The following is a 21,088-nucleotide window of genomic DNA, read 5'->3' on the forward strand; positions in this document are numbered from 1 at the left end:
CTGTGGCCCTGATCTATGCTGCCCACTCTTCCCCACTAGAACTCTGCTAGAGCAAAACTCGGAACTGAAGAACCCTTTATGGTCAACAACTGGTTGTGATCCGAAATTTATTCAAACGTTATCTACTTATTTTTTAAACATTACTTATTTTTATATTCTCCTCAATAGGTATTTTAAACTTTGCAGATCTTAACTTTAACCCAGCGGCTTGTCTACTGAGTGTGGCCAACTTACTGGTAAAGATTCATGCCACTTATATTAATGCCTCCATCCGTGAGTGTCTACACCTTAATGTGCAAGTCAACATTTCTTGTTTTGCTCTTTGTGTCCAGTTTAGGAGGTGGAGCTAAACATGCCACTCTTTGATCTGGACCCACCCTCAGTTCTGCAGCGATGCTGAGCCCGCATGTCACCCCCTTCCCTCCGTCCCTCCCTGCGTCCCTCGAGTTCCTGGGCTCCTTTCACCTTCCGCGGTGAACAGACTTCCTTTACCTCTGACATACAGGCCTCCTTGGTTACAGAACTCCATCCCTGCATTTCCTGGTATCACTGATAAACTTCTTTTAAGAAGCTTAATAAATCTGCTGCCTTTGTGCTTTCAACATGCATTTAACTCCTTTTTAACCACCTTGAAAAATAGAAACCTGGCTTCTGTTCCTGCCGTGCTGCTACTATTCTGCATTTTCAACAGCGACCAAATCATTCCCTCGGTGAAATCTGACAATTTTACTCCCTTTTGCGTAGGATCCTACTCATCAACCCTCTTTAAATGGCAGCTGCTTTCTTGGATAATCTGTGTAATCCTTTCATCTTCCTGCCCTGCTCACTGTTCCTTCTTTGTTTTTTTTTGTTTTTTTTTTCCGGATCCACTATTTCTTCCCCACCTATAAATATGATCATTCCCCAAGACTAAGTAAACACTTCATTAGTTATTTCTAGCTGATAATGCTAGAGAAATGCGTAGGTCTGAATAATGCAAAGGAGCAACTTTGATAAGGAATCGTGTCATTAATCAAGTCAATTATATATGCAGTGTTAAGGATTTTACTAAATAGGATGGGGGTCAAAACCTAAGGTGCCCATAAACTAGAGGAGTCCACAATCTAGTTAAGTGGGTATAATAAAGATACAGAATAATAAACATAAACTGACTTTGTACACTTGCATAGTACTGTAAGAACGCCGGCAGGACACAGCAGAGTAAGGCTGAACTAGGGTTTCTGTTTTTCCTCTTTTTGCAAAGCAAATATTGTAAGTTTTACAAATAGAGACACAATAACGAGAGAACCAATTTCATTTACCTTTGTTTTTATGATACTTCTCCTCAAATTGTAGTTTTATACCATTTTCAACTCCTATGAAAGGAGAAGCCCAAAATGAAATGCTTAAACCTTGCCTCATGCTCATTGCAGTAAAGAAATGGGCCAGAAAAAGCATCCAAGGGAACAGCTAATTCATTTAAAACTCCACATCCCGAGTACAGCAAGGCTTCTACAAGTTCCCTCCTCCATCGCCCTCTACATAAAAGGGCCCCTCTCTCAGCACACACCCCCCCATTCATCCTCAAAATCATCTTTGGTAATATTCATATTCTAAATAGCATCACTTTAAACCACAGTAGCTTCTGGCAAGGTTTACAACTACTTTTACCCTTAATATCCAATTTATTCTTCATTATTCAATTGTTTTAAAGGTTTATGATAAAGAACTCTTGGCTCAACAGCTTTTACCAACCAGTGCGGTTGGTTCTGTGTCCCATTACAGAATTCACCTGGGTCACTTGGCCAGATGCATGTGCTAATTCAGAAAAGGTTGCTAAGTACATAGCACATGCAGAGCACTATTCCAGATGACTAGGAGGAGACACAGACAAGCACCAAATCCTGGAGGCGAAGGCATTCTAGTGCAGAGAGTAAGAAACGTGCACCAAGAATGACACCAACAGGGAAGTATCGCCTGTGAAGAGTTGCCCAGCATGCTTTAGGAACTCAGGAAAGAGAAATCACATTTGGCTAAGAAAGCTTCCTGAATAAGGAAGCGATCTGAAATTGTCTTGAGGATGAATGAGATTTTAGTGGAGGTAGGGGAGATGTGCGAGGGAGAACATGTTCCGGGAACACTGGGGACAGGCTCATGTTTTATGGGGGACACGGCTTGTATGCTGGACCTCAAAGGCTTTTCACAGGCGTCAGGAGGAGAGAACAAAACAGTGTGATTCTGCTGTTGAGGAGAAAGCAGACAGACAGTGCTGACGATGAAAAAGAAGGAGATCATTTAGTTCAAAGTCATTCATTTTAAAGGCAAGAGAACTTATACTCAGGGTGGGTGAGAGCAGTGCACGCCTTTACGCTGTAAGTGTGGCAGCCGTGAATCAGGAGAAGGAAGCCAGCATCTGGGCCCTTTCCACTTCCCCCAAAGCACAAAGCAGATCCCTACCACTACCCTTAGTGATGCTATCCTTCTAGTAGGGTGAGCCTTATTTATTTAATTCCATGGTAATTAGCATGCACAAGCAAGGCAGCAGGAAATAAAACTTCTTTATCCTTATCTGTAGAATAGCAGCCTTTGGTGGGACACAGGTCAATAAAAACACCACAGGTTTCAATCTGTATTTTTCTTCATTACATGTCACATTTAAATTGCCACTGATATACTGCTAATAAACACTTTTTCAAATGGCTAACAATAAAAGCTGGTTGTAGCTGCTTGAAAAAAAATCAGAAAGCCTTCTTGCTTTGATAATTTTTTTCTAAGCACGTTCTTTAAGATACACATATATACATACGCACACAAGAAAAACCAGATTTAGGGATAGACAGCTGAGAGAGACAAGTTGTTAATTTGCAGATGATGACTGGAAAGGGCCAGTGTGACTCACCCAGAGTGAAACTGCACTGAAGAGAGAAGACAGCCAGAGTGGGATGTTGGCACCGGGGCTGCTGGGAGATCACAATACTACAGATGAGTGATCGCGGAAAGACTATTCTATTGACTGCAACCAGAGCTTCGACTCTGTCTCAGTGTAAAGGAAGAATGATGATTAAGTTTCCATTCCTGGCTTCACTGTGAACTTCCGAGGAGTGAGAACCTTCAGCAGGAGCTCACAAAGTGCTGGGGTGACACAGGATGTCTTCCTCCATAATGTTCAAAGCCACCTGCATACACGGTGAATTACATCACATGAAATCTACGAGAGAGGGGTCCTCACAATGCAACACTGACCCTTGACAGCTTTCAAACCAGCGTCCCCTGGCTGGGGTCCTATTACTGCTTCTCCTGGGGACTTTTAATTGCCAACAATAGGGACTTAAGGAGGAGATGGATGTTCCCTTGCAAAACTTGGCTACTGGCATTTATGACCTAGACTCTTTCTCAGTGGCTTCAGAGCCACAGTTTTCAGATTGAAGGAAACCTACCACATCATCAACCAGTCGTCTTGTGCAGATGAAGAGTCTGCATGACCGCCCAGCACCACAGAAGGTGAATGCCACCGTCATCTTCCCTCCACATTACTGACCAAAGTAAACAGCTGGATAAAATGTTTCTGCTACATTTCAAGAGAAACTCAAGGTTGCACAGAAGAAGGTTAAGTCATATGTTATATAAAAATCTCCAGAGACTTCCTTTGTCAAGGGGTTTAAAGCATTGACTTGTTCCTTTTTTGGCTGTTACATAATCTCAAAGCCAGAGGGTCTCCACCCTCTCTGTGAGTTCAATTCCGCTCTCTTCTGTGGAAGAGGAGAGCTCCTATCTAATCCCTCAATGCACTCCTTTAGCTCAAGAACTTACCTCCTTTCTATTTAATTTGTACCTTCCATTTCCTTTGAACTACAGCCCAAAAAGTGAAAAAGAAAACAAATTAAACAAGTATTTATTCACTATAAACCTCTCCGGGTCCACGGTTATATATAAAAGCCCTCTTATGCAGATACCTCTGTTTCAGTCTGCATACTGCACATTTCCTGAGTTTGGGCTCTTCTCCTTTCAATTTAAGCCTAGTATTCGTCACATATTTTCAGCTTTCTCACAATTCGGCCTCCCAGCAATCTAGAGGACAAAGGGGCAGCTCCCTGCTGAGAACCTGCGTGACAGAAACCTGCTGCTGCCAAGCCATCTTGCTCTTTTCTCTTTGCTCTTTTTCATCCTTGAATCCTTAGACACTCAAACATCGTGTTTTAACCAACTGTCGGCCTTTGTGAATGCTAAATAAATCTTTTTTTCTTGAATCCTTGCCACAAGTACCTTGAGGACCAGAATGACTGACAACATTTGGTTTCTAATCACCCCAGAAATCAGATGTCACAGTGAGCATAAATTATACTTAAAAATACACACTCTACAAAGCTGTGTGGCTCTATCTTGTAGGTTTGTATCTTACAGAGTGGAGAGAACATCTTAGGTGGGACTAACGACATGATTTTAATTGCTAAGGTGTTAATTTGTCCTTTGTCTATGACCCTACCTGATTTCAAGGAAAATCCAACTTTTTATTTAGAAAAAGGATTTTGAGATAGGTTATTTCACCATGTCTAAAGTTTTTAAAAATATATAAATGACCCACCCAAAAGATGGATCCATGTTTTGCACATAGAGGACTAGGTTAGGAAATACGAACTCGGACAATTTAATATCCTATGTCTAACATCAGTTTCCTCATCTATAAAATGGGGATAATACTACTTAGCATTCTCCATTAGTAAAAGGGTTAATGTTATACTTGAACAAGACAGAGTGAGTGTTGAAGAAAGATAGGTTGGGGGTATGTGAAAGTGCTAGTCAAAATACAAAGTATGATTATCTGGGCCCAGTAGAAAATTATACCCAGGGAGCTGTTCCCAGAGTAAAAGTTTATTTGCCAGCACCCCTTCATTCTTTCTCTGCAATTCATGTAATGACAGAAGTTATTGCTTTCTTGTCTCAATATATTAGTGGGATGGTTGACTGCACAGAGCTCACGCCTGAATCAGCACAAAAGTGAAACACGGAGGAGGGGAAAGAGAAAGGGACACAGGCTTACACTGAAGTCATTCTCATCCGTCAACCTGCCCACGTGAATATTAGGAAATCAACTCACTTAAAAACTTGGGAGGCAGACCTTAGTCATAATAGTGTTCTTGAACGCAGGGCAATGAAAAATTGGTCTGCTCACAAATTCCCATTTGTCGTATTCTGTACAAATGCACGTTAATTGTTTTCATATTTAAATGCCTAGAATCAACCATAATAAATGTGTGCTGTCAGGTTGTTGGGAGTTTTCTGAAAACAGAACAGGGTGATTGTGGCATACAGTAAATTACTGTTGGCTCCTTGTGCTCTCAGCAGAATCACAAAGGGCAAGGACTTAAGAAAAATCATTCATGTCTGGTTCAAATTCTACAACACAGAAAACAACTGGACCTAAGTTAGTGAAATATATATTTAATACAAGTTTGTAGTAGGCTGTCATTAGTCTTAAGTGTCTAAAGATATAATATTTGCTTATACATAGAATATATGAAAATCCTCCACAATAACATAGTCTAAAAAGTAATCTTGTTCCTCTTTGTGTTTTTCCTCTCCAGAGAAATATCTACTGCTTACCAACCTGCCACCCCCAACTTTGCCTTCTTCATAATGGCTGGGTCCGAGAATTTTACCATGATTGTTATTTTGTGCAATGATTCTCCAATGCTAATATTCAGAACTTATCGAAAGTAGCAGATTTGTGGTTTGTAACCCCAGATCAACCAAATAAATGTACATAAGAAAACCCAAACAGTACAAGTGTATGCATTAGGCATAGGTGTTCGTGTGTATGGAAGGAGAGGGAATAAAAGTAAGAGTGGCCTAAGCAGTAAGTTGTAGTTTGATGGTGTATGTCTGCTCAGTAATTAATAAATACTCGATTGATCTTGAAGGATGTATAGAGCCCTGATATTCTAATAATATATGGCTATAAAATAATTACAAGGAAGAGTCTAATATTCTACCTTTCATTTTTTCACCATCTGTACTTGCTCCCTGTTACTGGTAGAAACTTGAGAAAAATGGTTTGGGGTGTGAAACTGTTACTAATATCTTCCCTGGGGAAGACTGAGGCAAAAAAAAAAAAAAGCCATTCTTATCACCTTTGATCTCTAAGGCATGTGTTTTGTCACTGATTATCAAAGATTTAAGATACAAGAGATACTGTCCTGAATCAGACAGGAAATGCTGATGTCACAGTTTCACAGTACGGCTTTTTAAGCACTGGATTGGAAAAGCAATAACCAAAATAATAACAAAGACATCTGAAAATATGAAACATCCCCCACACATTAGTGGCACTAGCTCACAAAGGCCTATACTCTAATTTCATACATACAGCTACTACTGAACTATGACATCTATATACTAGCAAGCTTACATCTCTAGCACAGACCTCCTCTCTGAATTCTGGACTTAATATCTCTGACTACAATCACTCAGTGAATCATAAAGAAGTGAGAATTAAAAGCATTTACACTGAAACTGATTTATTAGTAAGTGTTTCACAGATGTATGAACTGTTCCCTTGTTAGACTGGCACTTAAAAATCGTCACAGAGAAGTCCTGTAGAAAATCTTGCTACCTGGACACACTTATGCCAGCTTATTTTCCAAAGACATGAAAAGTCTTTTAAAACTGTTTTCTCATATTTTTTTTTCTTTCAAAACTCTTTCACTCAGGTTAGATTTAAATCACTTTTAGTCAATGCTATTAAATTATTTCATTTTGTCATTTATGTCTATACTGCTTTGAAAAAAACACAAAAGGGGGGGAACAATGAACACATAATTTCAAATTTGATCTGAGTCTTACAAATAAGAAGCCTGGGCAAATGGAGGGCAACTCAATTTAGTATTTTTCTTAGACAAAAGCGTAGAGAAGTTAAAAGTTCTATCCCTTGGAATTTTAATTTTTCTCCCTAATTACTTCTCATTCCTACCACTTTTTCCTCTTTCCTAACATCTTTGTTTTCCCCTGCCTACAGTTACCTTCCTCTTGTCTTCTCTTTACCCTGAATTCATTTTAGTGATTTTTTTAAAAACAGCAACTTATCTTACATGGACAGTCTTTAATTTACTAATTGGAAAAAAGGAAAAGTAGCATTGAACACTTGAATTCAAATTGAATTGAGTGCATCAATCTTTAATAATGTGAATTGGGCAAATCTCTAACCAGAGCTTTGAACTGCCATGTCCTTATCTGAGAAATGGGGTTATATGAAAAATCTCCAGAACTGATGAACACCAACTATCAGAGCTAAAGAAAACCAACTAGAATAAAATAAAGGTTACATTTAAACATATTGTAGTAAAACTGTAGAACATCAAAGAAACAAGTAAGTTCTGAAGAACAGTTAAAGACAGATTATAGACAAGTAAGAATTTGATTGATTGTGGATTCTTCAATAACAGGAATGTGGCTGAGAAAAAGTTAAACTAAGTTTACGTAAGTAGCTGAACAGTTTGACAACACGTTAGACAGAGAGAAGGCATTTTTTGATAGAAGAGCAGACTTTTACTACTCTTGTTCATCCTCTTCTTCCTCACTGACAGAAGCTGTTTGATTTAGGGTGACACAGTCCTCAGGTGGCACATTCCAGCCTCCTTTGCAGCTAGGGCAGCTCTCTGACAGTTCTGACCACTGAGGCAGAGAGGATCAGAAGCAGGAAGGATCTCTGAGAATCGGGAATCTCTGCTGCCTGCCTGCTCTGCCTCCGCTTCCCTCTGTTCTTCCCTCCTTCCCGATGCTGAACAGGGAATACAGATAGAGTTGCAATGGATTTCTTACAATTTTGAAGCAAAGGCTGAGGAAACTGTGGAAACCTTGTCCCCTAACTACTTATCTCTGTACTTTGTTACATGGGGGAAAAGAAAAAGATTTTTTTGAAAGCTACTGTTTCAGTTAGTCATAAATGAATACAACCCTACTTGTCACAGACTGAAGAGGAAAGAAACATAATTACTCATAAAAATATGACTATCTATAGAAAGCCCAAGTGAATCTATAGTCAACTTTTAGAAACAGACGTGTTCAGCAATATATTAATATACTAAAATCAATTGTATGTCTACATACCACTGATGAACTCAGAAAATGTAATTTTAAAAAGGTATAACTTAACAATAGCAACACAATATACATGGTTTCTAGAAAGAAATCTTACATAAGATGGGCAAGATCTTATGGACAAAATTTAAAAACTGCTGAAAGCAACTAAAAAGTTCTAAGGAAATCGAAGACAAATTATGTTTATGGATGGGGAGACAATTTCATACAGAAATTTTCTGCCCCAACTGTTCTATTCTCCCCCAACTAGTCTACAAATTAAACATAATTCCAATAAAAAATAAATCAGAATTCTGTGTGTGACACTTGTCAAGCTAACACTAACATTTAGGAAGAGCAAAAAGCCAGGAATAGCCACAAAAATTTTGAAGAACAATGGTGAGAGACTCATCTCGCCACATTTCAATATTTACTATACAGCTCTGGTAATTAAGGTAGTGTAGTATCAGGACAGGAAGAAGTACGTAAGCCCAGGAAACAGACTAGAGATTCAAGCACATACCCATGAAGATGGAAGCTTACGGCTCACTGTAAGTCGCTGGAGAAAGGGTGGCGAATGATGCTAGGGCAATTGGCTATCGTAAGGAAGAAAATGAGGCCCCTAACTCATGCTGTACACAAAAATCAATTCCAGGTGAAAAAAAGACCTAAAAATAAAAGTTGAAACTAAAACATGAGAACATCTTTATGATCATGGGGACTGGAAAGATGACTTAAGGCATAGAAATGACAAGTCTTAAAGAAAAAGACTGATAATTTGACTCTCTTAAACTTAATGACCTTGTACATAGAAACACACTATAAACAAATGGAAAAGGCACAGTATAGCCAGGAAGAAGATAATTAGGATCTGAAGAACCTCTAAGAATTAGTAAGAACATAACAAATAATCCAATGGCTAAATGGGCAAAAGGAAATAGCAATCCACAGACGAGGAAATTGCATGGTATTAACAACAAAAACATGCTTTCCCTCACCAGCCATCAGACACCACAATGCAGTATCACTGACATTCACCAGATTGTCAATCTGACAATACCAAGAAGCTACTTAGGAGGTGGAGCATAGGACTTCTTGTAAACTCCTGGCTGGTGGGCACTGGATGTTCACTGCTGGAGCACACAGCACGCATCGTACAGGGAGGATGCTCTCACCGGTGATGCAGCTATTGTACTCAAGGGCTGTTTTACTTCCCAAGCCTAGAGAAACTCTTGTACCAGACTCATGTCATAGAATACCCACAGCACGCAGCTATGAAACCCAAGACTGTAAATACAGGCAGCTCCAACAATAGTCGGAAAGTTTCACTTCTGGATGATGGGCACACAGGCACCTTGCACATATTTTAAAGACCCTGTGACGTGAGATATTGCAAATTGAGATGGGTAACTCTATTTGTAGAAATTCTCACATGGTATTATAGAATGGGTGTAGGCTGGGAAAGAGCAAGCCTTAGAAATTAAAAAACAAAACAAAACATATCAAAAGCCTGAGAAAGGTTTTGATATGTTCTTTACAGGGACTTGCTTATCTTCCTGGCTTAAGAGTGGGCAGCCTCTGAGGAAGTTACTGCAGCTCCTTTCTCTTCTCCAGCCCAGCTGTGCCTGTTACTGTATAGGTGTGGCTGACACACAGGCCCTGACCTTGGGCTCCGCGTTCACAGACGGGAACACTGAGTGGGGCTGGTGCCCTCTCTGTGACAGAAAGCTACACCCCTCCTCCAGTCAACATGGTACCATTTCAGTTTACTACTTTTTAATGAGGTGACAGTACCTATCAGAAGCCCCCATTAGCACATTTAACAACCGACGAAACCCTGTCTCAACTGTGCTTCTTACCATACTCTGTGGAGTTGCTACTTATTTTCATAAAACTGTAGAGAAAAAAGTAATTACTTCAAAAGTCAGGGCCACCTATGAACACAGAAGTATGTACTAGTGTGTAGCATTCTGGCATGATCAAAGCACTATCAGAGGGAGGAAGGTCACAAAAGCTGCCCTCACCATACCAAAGGGCCCCTCCCAGGGTAGACTTAATAGGCGTGATGAGAACGTGCGTGCTCCTGTGGGCCACAAGCATCAGCAGCTGTTCTGGAGAGCCCCGAAGAACTGTGCCCGTCCTCTGATTCTCTCCCGTTACTGCACGGCGAAGGCTGCCAGGGCAGCAGCCCATCTGCCACCTTCTCCCCACCTCAGCGCCAGCCCCGAAAAGCAACGTCACTGTGAGATCCAGGAAGAGGTTCGCCTGGTAAGCTGCCTGGCCACTGTCTAGACTGTCTAGATCAGATCCTCGGAGAGAAAGGGAACTCTAAGAAGGACAACAATTGTTTTAGGCCGAAAATATTTTCCAAAGAGCATCTAATGGAAGCTTTTGTCAATTTTGGTCGAATAGCTTCAAAGCCTGTCACGTACTTTATGCACCCGAGCAGGTATGTTCCTACTGCCCTTTCAAATTCTGATGAGCTCTCCAGACATGGGCGTCACATATCTTTAGTTTTTCCTAATTGTTTCAGCAGTGGCTCATAGGAAGGTCTTTTAAAATATCTTTCAAATGATTTATTTCTTGAAATATTACTTCCTTGTGGGAACCTAAAAGTTTTTTACATGTTATAAAGCAATGCTATGGTTTCATACTTTACTTTTTATAGCCTTAGAGGTGTTGGTCAATTAGGAGATAATCCTATTGACATTCAGTGGAAATTCTTTGATTTAATTCTGGTTTTTCGTAAAGACACTAGAGTTGATCCATTTGACACCCAATGGTTTCCTTTGGAATCAGCATTATTTCATCAAGAGATCTACCTCATTCTTTTCTTTCTTTCAAAAGAGACAGGTTTAGTATCCCTATGACCTACCACAGTTAATAAATACTGAAAAACATCTTAAAACTTGGTAAGAGCTGCTAATTTGTAAAATATCAGCAGTCTAACTATGAAAAACACTTGCTACTTTAGTTAGACTAGCTGCTTCTCTGGAAAAGTAAAGTAGGTTTCATGAAGAGCACTTTGGCAAAGTTCTTAGATTCAACACCAAAGTATAGTCAACAGAAGAAAAAACTGGGCTTCATCAAAATTGTATCAATGAATTTAGTTAACTAAATTTCAAAACATAAACAGATAAGCCAAAGACTCTGAGGAAATATCTGCAAGTCATGTATGTCATCAAGGACTTGTATCTGGAATATATAAAAGATTCTTACAACTTAGCCTAAAAAGAGAAATAATGCAATTAAAATGTGGGCAAAAAATGTTTAGACACTACTCCAAAGAAAATGTATAAACAGTCCATAAGCCTATGAAAAGATGTTCGACATCAGGAAAAAGCACATAAAAACCACAGTGAGATTCTACTTCATCACCAAGAGGACGATGTGTCAAAAAAAAAAAAATAACAAGTGTTGATGAGAATGCGGAAAAACTGGAAACCTCACACATCACTGGATGGAATATAAAATGGTACAGCTGCTTTGGAAAACAGTGTGGTGGTTCCCTGAAAGGTTAAGTTACCATATAACCCAGCAATTCTACTTCTAGGTATACACCAGAGACAAAAGAAAACGGAAAAGAAAAAAAAACACTTCCCTTTGTCCAAGGGTTCTACTTACTGAGGTTCCACTTGAGGCCTGTAGTTGTAACATGATTGCAAGGCTGTCCCACAGGAATGAGGCCACACCAGTCACCTTCCATTCCAGTGCGTACGTGCAACCTGTGCTTTCCCTGCAGCAGAGAAGGAATGACTGTGAAGATGGGGAAGATAAATGAGCACTGAAGCCCCCACCTGCTGTATGCACCAGGGACCATCCTGGGGACTGCACGTGGTTTGCCACACTTAATCCTGAATAAATGTATGTAGTTTGTGCTGAATAATCCTAGGAACTTTCACCTGCCTTAATCCTATGGCAATTTTACAAGGTGGCTTATTATTAATTTTTACTTTTACATAGGACAAAATTGAAGCTTTCTCAGATTAAATGTACCCAGGACCACACAGATAACAAGCCTATAAGGTTTGATTTGAAATAGAATACTTGGAAGCTCCTCCTCCTCTACTAAGTAATGATTTTCCATTTCTCTTCTATTCACTATCCTTAGGGTATACAGTCTTTATAGAAAGATACTGCAAGTCGTTAGGGGAAAACACCAAGGCATGCGTGCATTTAATAACAGAATAAGAAAGGTATTTTTCATAATTCATATAACTCTGAAGTTAAAAATTCCAAAGGATATTCTTTATTTTAATAAAAACTGTTTTCAAATATATTAAATATGTGACATATTACCAGACTAGACCTCCTTTTACAGTCATTTTACTTTGATTACAACTGTGCTTTTTGTTCTCCAAGCTTCTGGAAAATTATGCCACTGTGTACAGGCCTCAACATAAGAGTAGGCTTTGTCTTTAATCAAAGGATTAGGAAAACAATTCTCTTGAAATTTAACACAAGTCCATTCAGATCTTTACTACCTATACAATTCATATGCATACATTCCTACTTGAACCTTTAATCAGAGGGAGGGAATAAATTCAGTTAAAAGAGCCAAAATACTTTCAAACACAAGGGGGACTTTTAAAGAAACTGTAAAATACATTTGAACTTGGTGTCCATTATTGACAGAAAAGATAGGCAGCACATGTAGATATATACCAAGCAGTGGATATAATGCACACCGAGAAGTGTGGGCGGATTGAAAACATAATGCATAGGAGGAAACGAATCATAATAAATTAAAGAACCTATTTATGTAAATTAAAATCAGTGTACATACAGTTAGACACTTTCTCTAACAATAAAAATTTAAAACATATATTTTGAAAATTTTAAGTATATATGCTTATATACACACACACGGACACGTCTGACTGTTGGAAGGATTAGGAAGATGGAAATGAGGTGTAGGGATGAAGGGAAACAGTCTACCAGTCAATCAGTGAGGCTTCTTGCCTGGAAAAGACAGACTGTGCCACGAACCAGAAAACATAATTGATTTAACATTGAAATCTTATAAAAATAAAATAACAAGTGAAATCATTTGGTACTTGTCCTTCTCCACCTGGCTTATTTCACTGAGCATAATACCCTCTAGCTCCATCCATGTTGCTGCGAATTTCACTCAAATGTGGAGTATAAGAACAAAGGAAAACTGAAGGAACAAAACAGCAGCAGAATCACAGAACCCAAGAATGGACTAATAGTTACCAAAGGGAAAGGGACTGGGGACAATGGGTGGGAAGGAAGGGATAAGGGTGGGGAAAAAGAAAGAGGGCATTACGATTAGCATGTATAGTGTGTGGGGGGCATGGGGAGGGCTGCGCAACACAGAGAAGACAAGTAGTGATTTTACAGCATCTTACTACGCAGATGGACAGTGACTGTGAAGGGGTATGTAGGGGGGACTCGGTAAAGGGGGGAACCTAGTAAACATAATGTTCTTTCTGTAATTGTAGATTAATGATACCAAAATAAAAATAAATAAATAAATAAAATAACAAGTATGTTTTTTAGAAATGAAGGAATACAAAACAGAGATTCATAGACTCTTCAGAAGAAAAAATAGAGAAAATATTCTGATAATTCTAAACAGCAGTTCAAGAAAGAGGAATAACCAGGGTATAGCCATGGGAAGAACTCAGGAGCAAACTAAAAACAAATCTTGTTCTTGAATGATGATTTTGGTGTTTATCTTTTAGTACCAATTTACAGCAAAAGTGCAAACTACTGTTACATTAGAGAAACTTCCCACATGTGACAGTGTAGAAGCAGTGCTGTGATTGTCAGAAGGTGCAGGTAAGAAGAGGGAAGTGTCATGGTCCTCATTTTATCATCATTTAACATCATGGAAGAGTCAAGAAATAGTGCCTAACATAGTAGGTTTTACAAAGGGAGATTTTAATTCACTCCTGGCCTGGACAATTGGTAATACTGGACATCATGCGTAAGCAGCAGAGATGAGACCGAGCTGTGGGGTTTGAAATGGCTCTGCTCCTCCTCCAGCCACATTGCTCATTCATAAATCTCCATGCTGATGTCAGAGACAAGTTATTTATGCAACTACACACTTGAACACTGTGATCAGTGCATGGAGGCAAAGCGCAGAGAAGTAGGGGAGACTACAGATTAGAGACCTGAGCGGGTAATGGGGAGCAGGGGGCAGAGTGCAAGCAAGAGGTTCTCTGAGGAGTGACACTTGTGTGGGAACAGAGGTCAACTCCGAAGGGAGGGCGAAGACGTCCGCAGGCTGAGGGTGCACAGGGGCAAAGGCCATGAGGTGGTGTGCGGACATCACTGGTGGGGCTGGGGGCAGGGAGCAATGGGCGGAGCATGGAGAGTTTCAGGGCAGTGAGTTATCCTGCGTGACCCTGTGATGGGGAATGCATGACATTATGCACTTGTCAAAACCCACAGGATCTGTAACACAAGGAGTGGGCCCTGATGTGAACTATGTACTTTTGTTAACAAAATGTTCTCACTATTGCTTCATCCCTGTAACAAATGCACCACGCTAACGCAAGATGATAGGGGAACTGTGAGCAGAGGGGGCTGATGGGAACTCTTTCTACTCTTCTCAATTTTCTCTGAACCTAAAACTGCTCTAAAAATAAAGTCTGTTAATTAAAAAAATGCCTGTCAATGACCTTTCAGCTTCTCGTCCCTTAAAAGGCACTGTCTGCGCTGCGGTGGTAGGGTGGACACTGCCAGCTGGAGGGGAGGGGCAGCCCCGAGAGGTGTGCAGCTGCTCCTCGCAGCCGTTACAACCTTGCTCTGCTTTCTTTCCCCAAAACACGGTTTTTTGTTTTTAAGTCATGAACCACCTTAATTTCTTTGTATAGATTTTTCCCCTAAATTGATTTACATCGCATAGCTGTGCCACATGAACTTGAGTTTGGTTTCTCCCTACCACCCTCCCTGATAGAAATCATTCTCTTGGAATGTGCAGATGCTAAATATAGTACAAATCATCATCCACAGATGCCAAACGTAACATACTTAAACGAATTCTGAAAGCAGGCGGTAACAAAGCCTCCTTCACAGTGAAAGGAGTTGATGAGAGGGAGCATTGCAGAGACTCTGATTGCCTTAGAATTGCTTTGGCTTCAGCGGCAAAGGAAGAGGAAAGCGGTGGGGACTTTTCATGCTGGCTGATTCCTGTGGGTACAGGTTGTCTCCCCCGGGGTTCCCATCAGAAAGCAGAGCATGTCAGAGCCATTCCAGGGCACCTGGGGCCTCTAGGCACTGGGTGGCAGCCCAGGAGAGCACACCTGGCCCAGATGGTGCCATCTCTATCTGGGCTAAAAGTGTCCCTAACATGTGACCTAAGACTGTGACTCCTTTGTTCCTTATCAAAGAGGGATCCATGTGTCATTGGGTTACCTTATATTCCATGTGTTACAGTTAATTCCTATCTTTTAATTGAAGACTTTTCCCCTCTGCTTGTGGTCTGCTTAACGGGATGGTAGTGGTCAGCTGAGTATATTACTGTTTGGTGCCCCAGCCAACTTTGGGAAAGAATGATGAAGGAAATGAGAATGGTTTCTCAACTCATGGACATAAACACCTTAGGAGAAGATTCTTCAACTTGGATCGTATAATGCAAAGGAAACAGCACATATACGTGTAAAGTTTTATTATCCCGGGGAGAGGATGGCTATTATTAAATCCACTGATTTAAATGGTGCAGTGGTAAGCTTTCTTTTCTAGCCTTGCTATATATATTCATTGCCTTCCTCATTATTTCACGATTCGACAGAATTTTAAACCTGGGAATAAACTAGTTTGTAGACTTGAGAAGTCACAGACAGGCCTTAGCCTACAATCAATTAACATTTTTTTCTTTTGTTCCAAAAAAGATGTTTAGCTGTATGTGACTGGCCATTTTATTTATAAGTATGCAAATTTAACTTTGCACAGTTAAAGAACAGTATTGTGCTTTTCTCCTCTATCCTCAAATCTGTGACATCTTTAAAAAATAAACAACAAAAGGAATTTTTGTTCATTGCTCAGATTTCTCCAATCATAACATATGCTAACCTATGTGTGATTTGACACAGGCAGGCATACAGCCTGACGTTAAAGAATTTCCCTAAAGATCTATGCCATTCCTGGAGACTGGAGGCACATGAACTACTCACTGCCTTCCATCTACCCTCATGAACCATTGCACAGGTTCCTGCTCTCTTCCTGGTTCGAGCTAAGATAACTCTTTGAAGTCAAAGGCAATTCTACACAGTAAACATGGAATGAAAATCAGTCACAGTGTGCTTTTCCAATCATGGTTATTTTTTAACATATTAATAACCTCAACAAGGTATGAAACTAATTTAGTGAAAGGTTGCAAGGATGTTGCTTGGCACCTATGCTTAAGGACAGGTAACATCAGGAGATTACTTTCCCAAAATATACACAGAGACCTAACGAAGGGCTGAGAAATCACTGTTACTTTGCTTGTCTTACACATGCTCTTTGCAAAGGACTAAGACATGACTATGACTGACAGAAAAGAGCGAGTGCACCCTAGATTTTGCTTTTATAGAAAGACCGAAGACTAAAGTATCTGAATGCTGTTTACATCTACAAATCCTTAAATCCAGTAACTATGCCAAGTTTTATGCAAAGATATCTTAGTGTGGATCTCACAAAACACACACCAATTTAACTGGGTCACAAAACAACTGAACACAGAAAGAACATAAACATATTTTCTTTTAGAAGATTCAGGGAGCAGGTGCCAAAGCTAGTTTATAAAGTGGATAGCTTAATTGCTATTAATGCTGAACATAAACTATGGCTAATTGCAGCTAAAATTTCTGGCACACAGACCCAAAATGATGAGATGCCTCTGTACACTGACTAAACACAAGGTTAGCCTTTGGTACCTCATCTTTTGTTACTCTGTCCAGGTACTTAAAAAAATCTATCAACAAACACTGCATACAGGAAATTAAATATCCTGCAGGAAAGAACAGAGAAAGGAGCATACAGAAAGGTCTACACTGTATTTACCAGGAGAATAGGTTACCTCTTCTGCACAAAGACAGGCCTTTGGGCTGGCATATTTTCATACTGTGACTACCCACAAGATTGAAAAGCCACAAGAGAAATGGTCGCCCCAGTGAACGTGCAGCTGTAAAATCTCAGAATGAGAAGACCTGTATATTTACTTTTATTCTACTCCACACAAATTTAATTCAAAACACAAGTGCATTGATTCAATACAGACTATTTGGAATAAAACCAATGTTACATACAAATATGTTCATATGTTTAAGGTGTTCCCTTTGGAAAATGAATTAATATTTTATCTAATGATAGCTTTATTCCACAGACAGTGACTCCATGGGTTAGAGGATATCGGAAAAATTATTTCATAGTTTCCTCTTGGAAGTCACAAAGCACAGAAGCATGTTAGAGGTGCTAGGTAGTTTTGCAGCAAAAAAACCCATTTACCTGAGTGAATGTTTCCCATACTTACTTACCTACAGACCTTCTACTGCCCCTCAAGTAACACATCAAAATTACCCATGGAATTTGCATTTCCTGTAATCCATCTAGGAAAATACTGATTTGGAATAGTAATTTTACACATAATATCTGAAACTATGGTTTAGTTTAATATTTCCACAGCCAGAGCATTTCAATAATATCTTCTGAAATTAAAAACTTTCATCTGATTTTTGTTGTGGTAACTATTTAATAACCTCAGGCTGAAATCATGTGTGTTTTGATGTGAGGTAAGCCTCCTTGCCAATTTAGAATTCAGTGCCAATACTGGATGGTCACTCAAAAGAAAACTTGAATACTACTTAATCTGGTCTGTTTGCTCAAAAGTCAAAAATATTTATGAACTATCTACTCTTGTTAGAGACAGTAAAATACTATGATAAACTAATTTCCTCACTAATCTCTAATGCTAGGTTATTTAAAAATAAACCTGATGTAACTGATGTTTACCCTTTCTCTTCAATCACCTCTGTATTGATGTTTGTTTTTTTTTTTACAATGTATCCTATCCTATCTTTATGCCTCCTTTTATTCTGGTCAGAGAAAATCGGCTGGTTAGTGCTCTCACACGGAATTGCCTGGAACCTGCTCTTGGCTCCTCCAAAAGCTGCAGACATTTTAAACAATGACTTCTAAAGACAATACTTATCCCAGAAGCAAGCATTTCTAACAGTAGAAACAGGGCAAGTAACACAGAAAGACATGTTTTGAGTGAAAGAGTGATCACAGAGTTTTCAAATACCTTTAGAGAAATGTTATTCTACTTAACGTATGGTACAAAGAGATTGCCCATCTTTTCCTGTCTACTCTGATGTGATTTCTCCACCCTTCACCTAGAAAAACTTCAAAAGGAAAACTCTATTTTTTATGAAAACTCCCTACATATTTCAGTTAACATAGATTACTTGCTTCTAATGGTTACCATCTTCAATTATTTATACTACAAAATGTGCCATTTTGTTACTGTTTTCTCTCAGATGGGTTCATGTATTCTTTTTTTTTTTTTTCGATAATTATTTTTTATTGAAGGGTAGTTGACACACAGTATTACATAAGTTTCAGGTGTACAACACAGTGATTCAACATTTATATACATGATAATTCTAGGTACCAGCTATCACCATACCAAGTTGTTACAATATTTTGACTATATTCCTTATGCTATACATTACATCCCGGTTACTTATTTATTTTACAATTGGAAGTGTGTTTATATATATATATATATATATATATATACATATATGTATATATATATATATATATTTTTTTTTTGTGAGGGCATCTCTCATATTTATTGATCAAATGGTTGTTAACAACAATAAAATTCTGTATAGGGGACTCAATACTCAATGCACAATCATTAATCCACCCCAAGCCTAATTTTCATCAGTCTCCAATCTTCTGATGCATAATGAACAAGTTCTTACATGGAGAACAAATTCTTACATAGTGAATAAGTTACATAGTGAACAGTACAAGGGCAGTCATCACAGAAGCTTTTGGTTTTGTTCATGCATTATGAACTATAAACAGTCAGTTCAAATATGAATATTCATTTGATTTTTATACTTGATTTATATGTGGATACCACTTTTCTCTATTACTATTATTTTTAATAAAATGCTGAAGTGGTAGGTAGATACGAGATAAAGGTAGAAAACAGAGTTTAGTGTTGTAAGAGAGCAAATGTAGATGATCAGGTGTGTGCCTGTAGACTATGTGTTAATCCAAGCTAGACAAGGGCAATAAAACATCCACGTATGCAGAAGATTTCTCTCAGAACATGAGGGGGGAGGTTCTAAGCCTCACCTCTGCTGCTCCCCATTTTCTCACCTGATGGCACCCCTGCGACTGTGCCTGTCTTAGGTTGTTCCTCCCTTGAGGAATCTTACCCGTCTCTGGCTAACCAGTCATCTTCCGGGGCCATACAGGGAAATGTGAAGTTGGTAAGTGAGAGGGAAGCCTTATTGTTTGAAAAGGTTAGCTTTTTACTTCTTTGCATATTTATGCCCTGTGGCTTCTATGCCCAGCATTTGTCTTGAGATGTCTTTACCACGTGGAAGAATTATGATACTCGATAATTTTTGACATGAGGCACTAATTCTACTAAAGGGTTGTGATTAGGAAGGAAGAAGAAAAGCTATAGAAGTAGCAGGCAGAAGAAAACATGGGAAGATTGATTATTTCTTTGACATATCTTCTTGTAGAGTAACTTCAGCATGGATAGGTTTTAAACTACTAATTAAATTGTGCGCACACATTAACATAATAGGAGTACAGTTATGTAACCAAAGCATACCTGTAATTACCAGCCATCTCCAGTGAAACCAAGAAAACCAGTTAGGCACCTTAGGCATTTGTGAAAACTTATCTATGATATGGTGGATATTGTCCAACTGAACTTGAACAGTCTGAGAGAAATCAGACAAATTAAAACAACCCATTCCTGGGGAATGTTCACATCCCATATGTTCTTTTAACAGTAAATAGTCTGTGGTTGTAAGATTTTGGAGTGCTACAATTTGCACTTCTCCTAATTTTTGGTTGAGTTCCAACAGTATAGATCCAGTCCAATTTGTTGTTTTACTGTATGCACAGGCCAGCTTAGATATCTCCTTCCTCATTCCCATGGCAAGTTCAGGAACTGGTGGGATGAGTGCATCTACAGCTGTAGCAGCGCGTGGATCTTTGTTGGGGTTTTTTGATGATCATCTTCTGTCATGAGTCTTCCCGAGAGTGCTGATGTTGGAAGTTCTTTTTCATATCGTACCTTAGTTCATTTTTGGGGTAGCCAAATTAGGCTTTGATCCTCTGTATAAACACAAACAGACCTTTTGCCTACACTTTTAAATGCCCTTTATATCATTGTGTAGAACTCATTGGACGTCACCACACAGGAACTGCTTTTTCTTTTTTTATCATTAATTTACACTTACATGACGAATACTTTGTTTACTAGGCCCTCCCCTATACCAGGTCCCCCCTATATACTCCTTTACAGTCACTGTCCATCAGCGTAGCAAAATGTTGTAGAATCACTACTTGTCTTCTCTGTGTTGTACAGCCCTCCCCTTTTCCCACCCCCCTATGGATGCTAATCTTAATACCCCCCCTTTTCTCCCCCCCTTATCCCTCCCTACCCACCCATCCTCCCCAGTCCCTTTCCCTTTGGTACCTGTTAGTCCATTCTTGAGTTCTGTGATTCTGTTGCTGTTTTGTTCCTTCAGTTTTTCCTTTGTTCTTATATTCCACAGATGAGTGAAATCATTTGGTATTTCTCTTTCTCTGCTTGGCTTGTTTCACTGAGCATAATACCCTCCAGCTCCATCCATGTTGCTGCAAATGGTAGGATTTGCCCTTTTCTTATGGCTGAGTAGTATTCCATTGTGTATATGTACCACTTCTTCTTTATCCATTCATCTATAGATGGACATTTAGGTTGCTTCCAATTCTTGGCTATTGTAAATAGTGCTGCGATAAACATAGGGGTACATTGGTCTTTCTCATACTTGATTGC

The 21,088-nt window shown here is 39.2% G+C and overlaps 1 protein-coding gene across 2 annotated transcripts in view; it reads right to left on the minus strand.

Moving 5' to 3' along the window:
• Positions 1-21,088, minus strand: part of TPK1 (thiamin pyrophosphokinase 1) — a 354,196-nt gene that overhangs the window by 90,890 nt on the left and 242,218 nt on the right. For both annotated transcript variants that reach the window (XM_036926208.2, XM_036926206.2), the window contains one exon: positions 11,677-11,788. In XM_036926208.2, the coding sequence (XP_036782103.2) occupies positions 11,677-11,788 (112 nt within the window). The remainder of the gene's footprint in view (positions 1-11,676; positions 11,789-21,088) is intronic.

Source organism: Manis pentadactyla, chromosome 7 (genome assembly GCF_030020395.1).
Source record: "Manis pentadactyla isolate mManPen7 chromosome 7, mManPen7.hap1, whole genome shotgun sequence".
NCBI classification, from domain to species: domain Eukaryota; kingdom Metazoa; phylum Chordata; class Mammalia; order Pholidota; family Manidae; genus Manis; species Manis pentadactyla.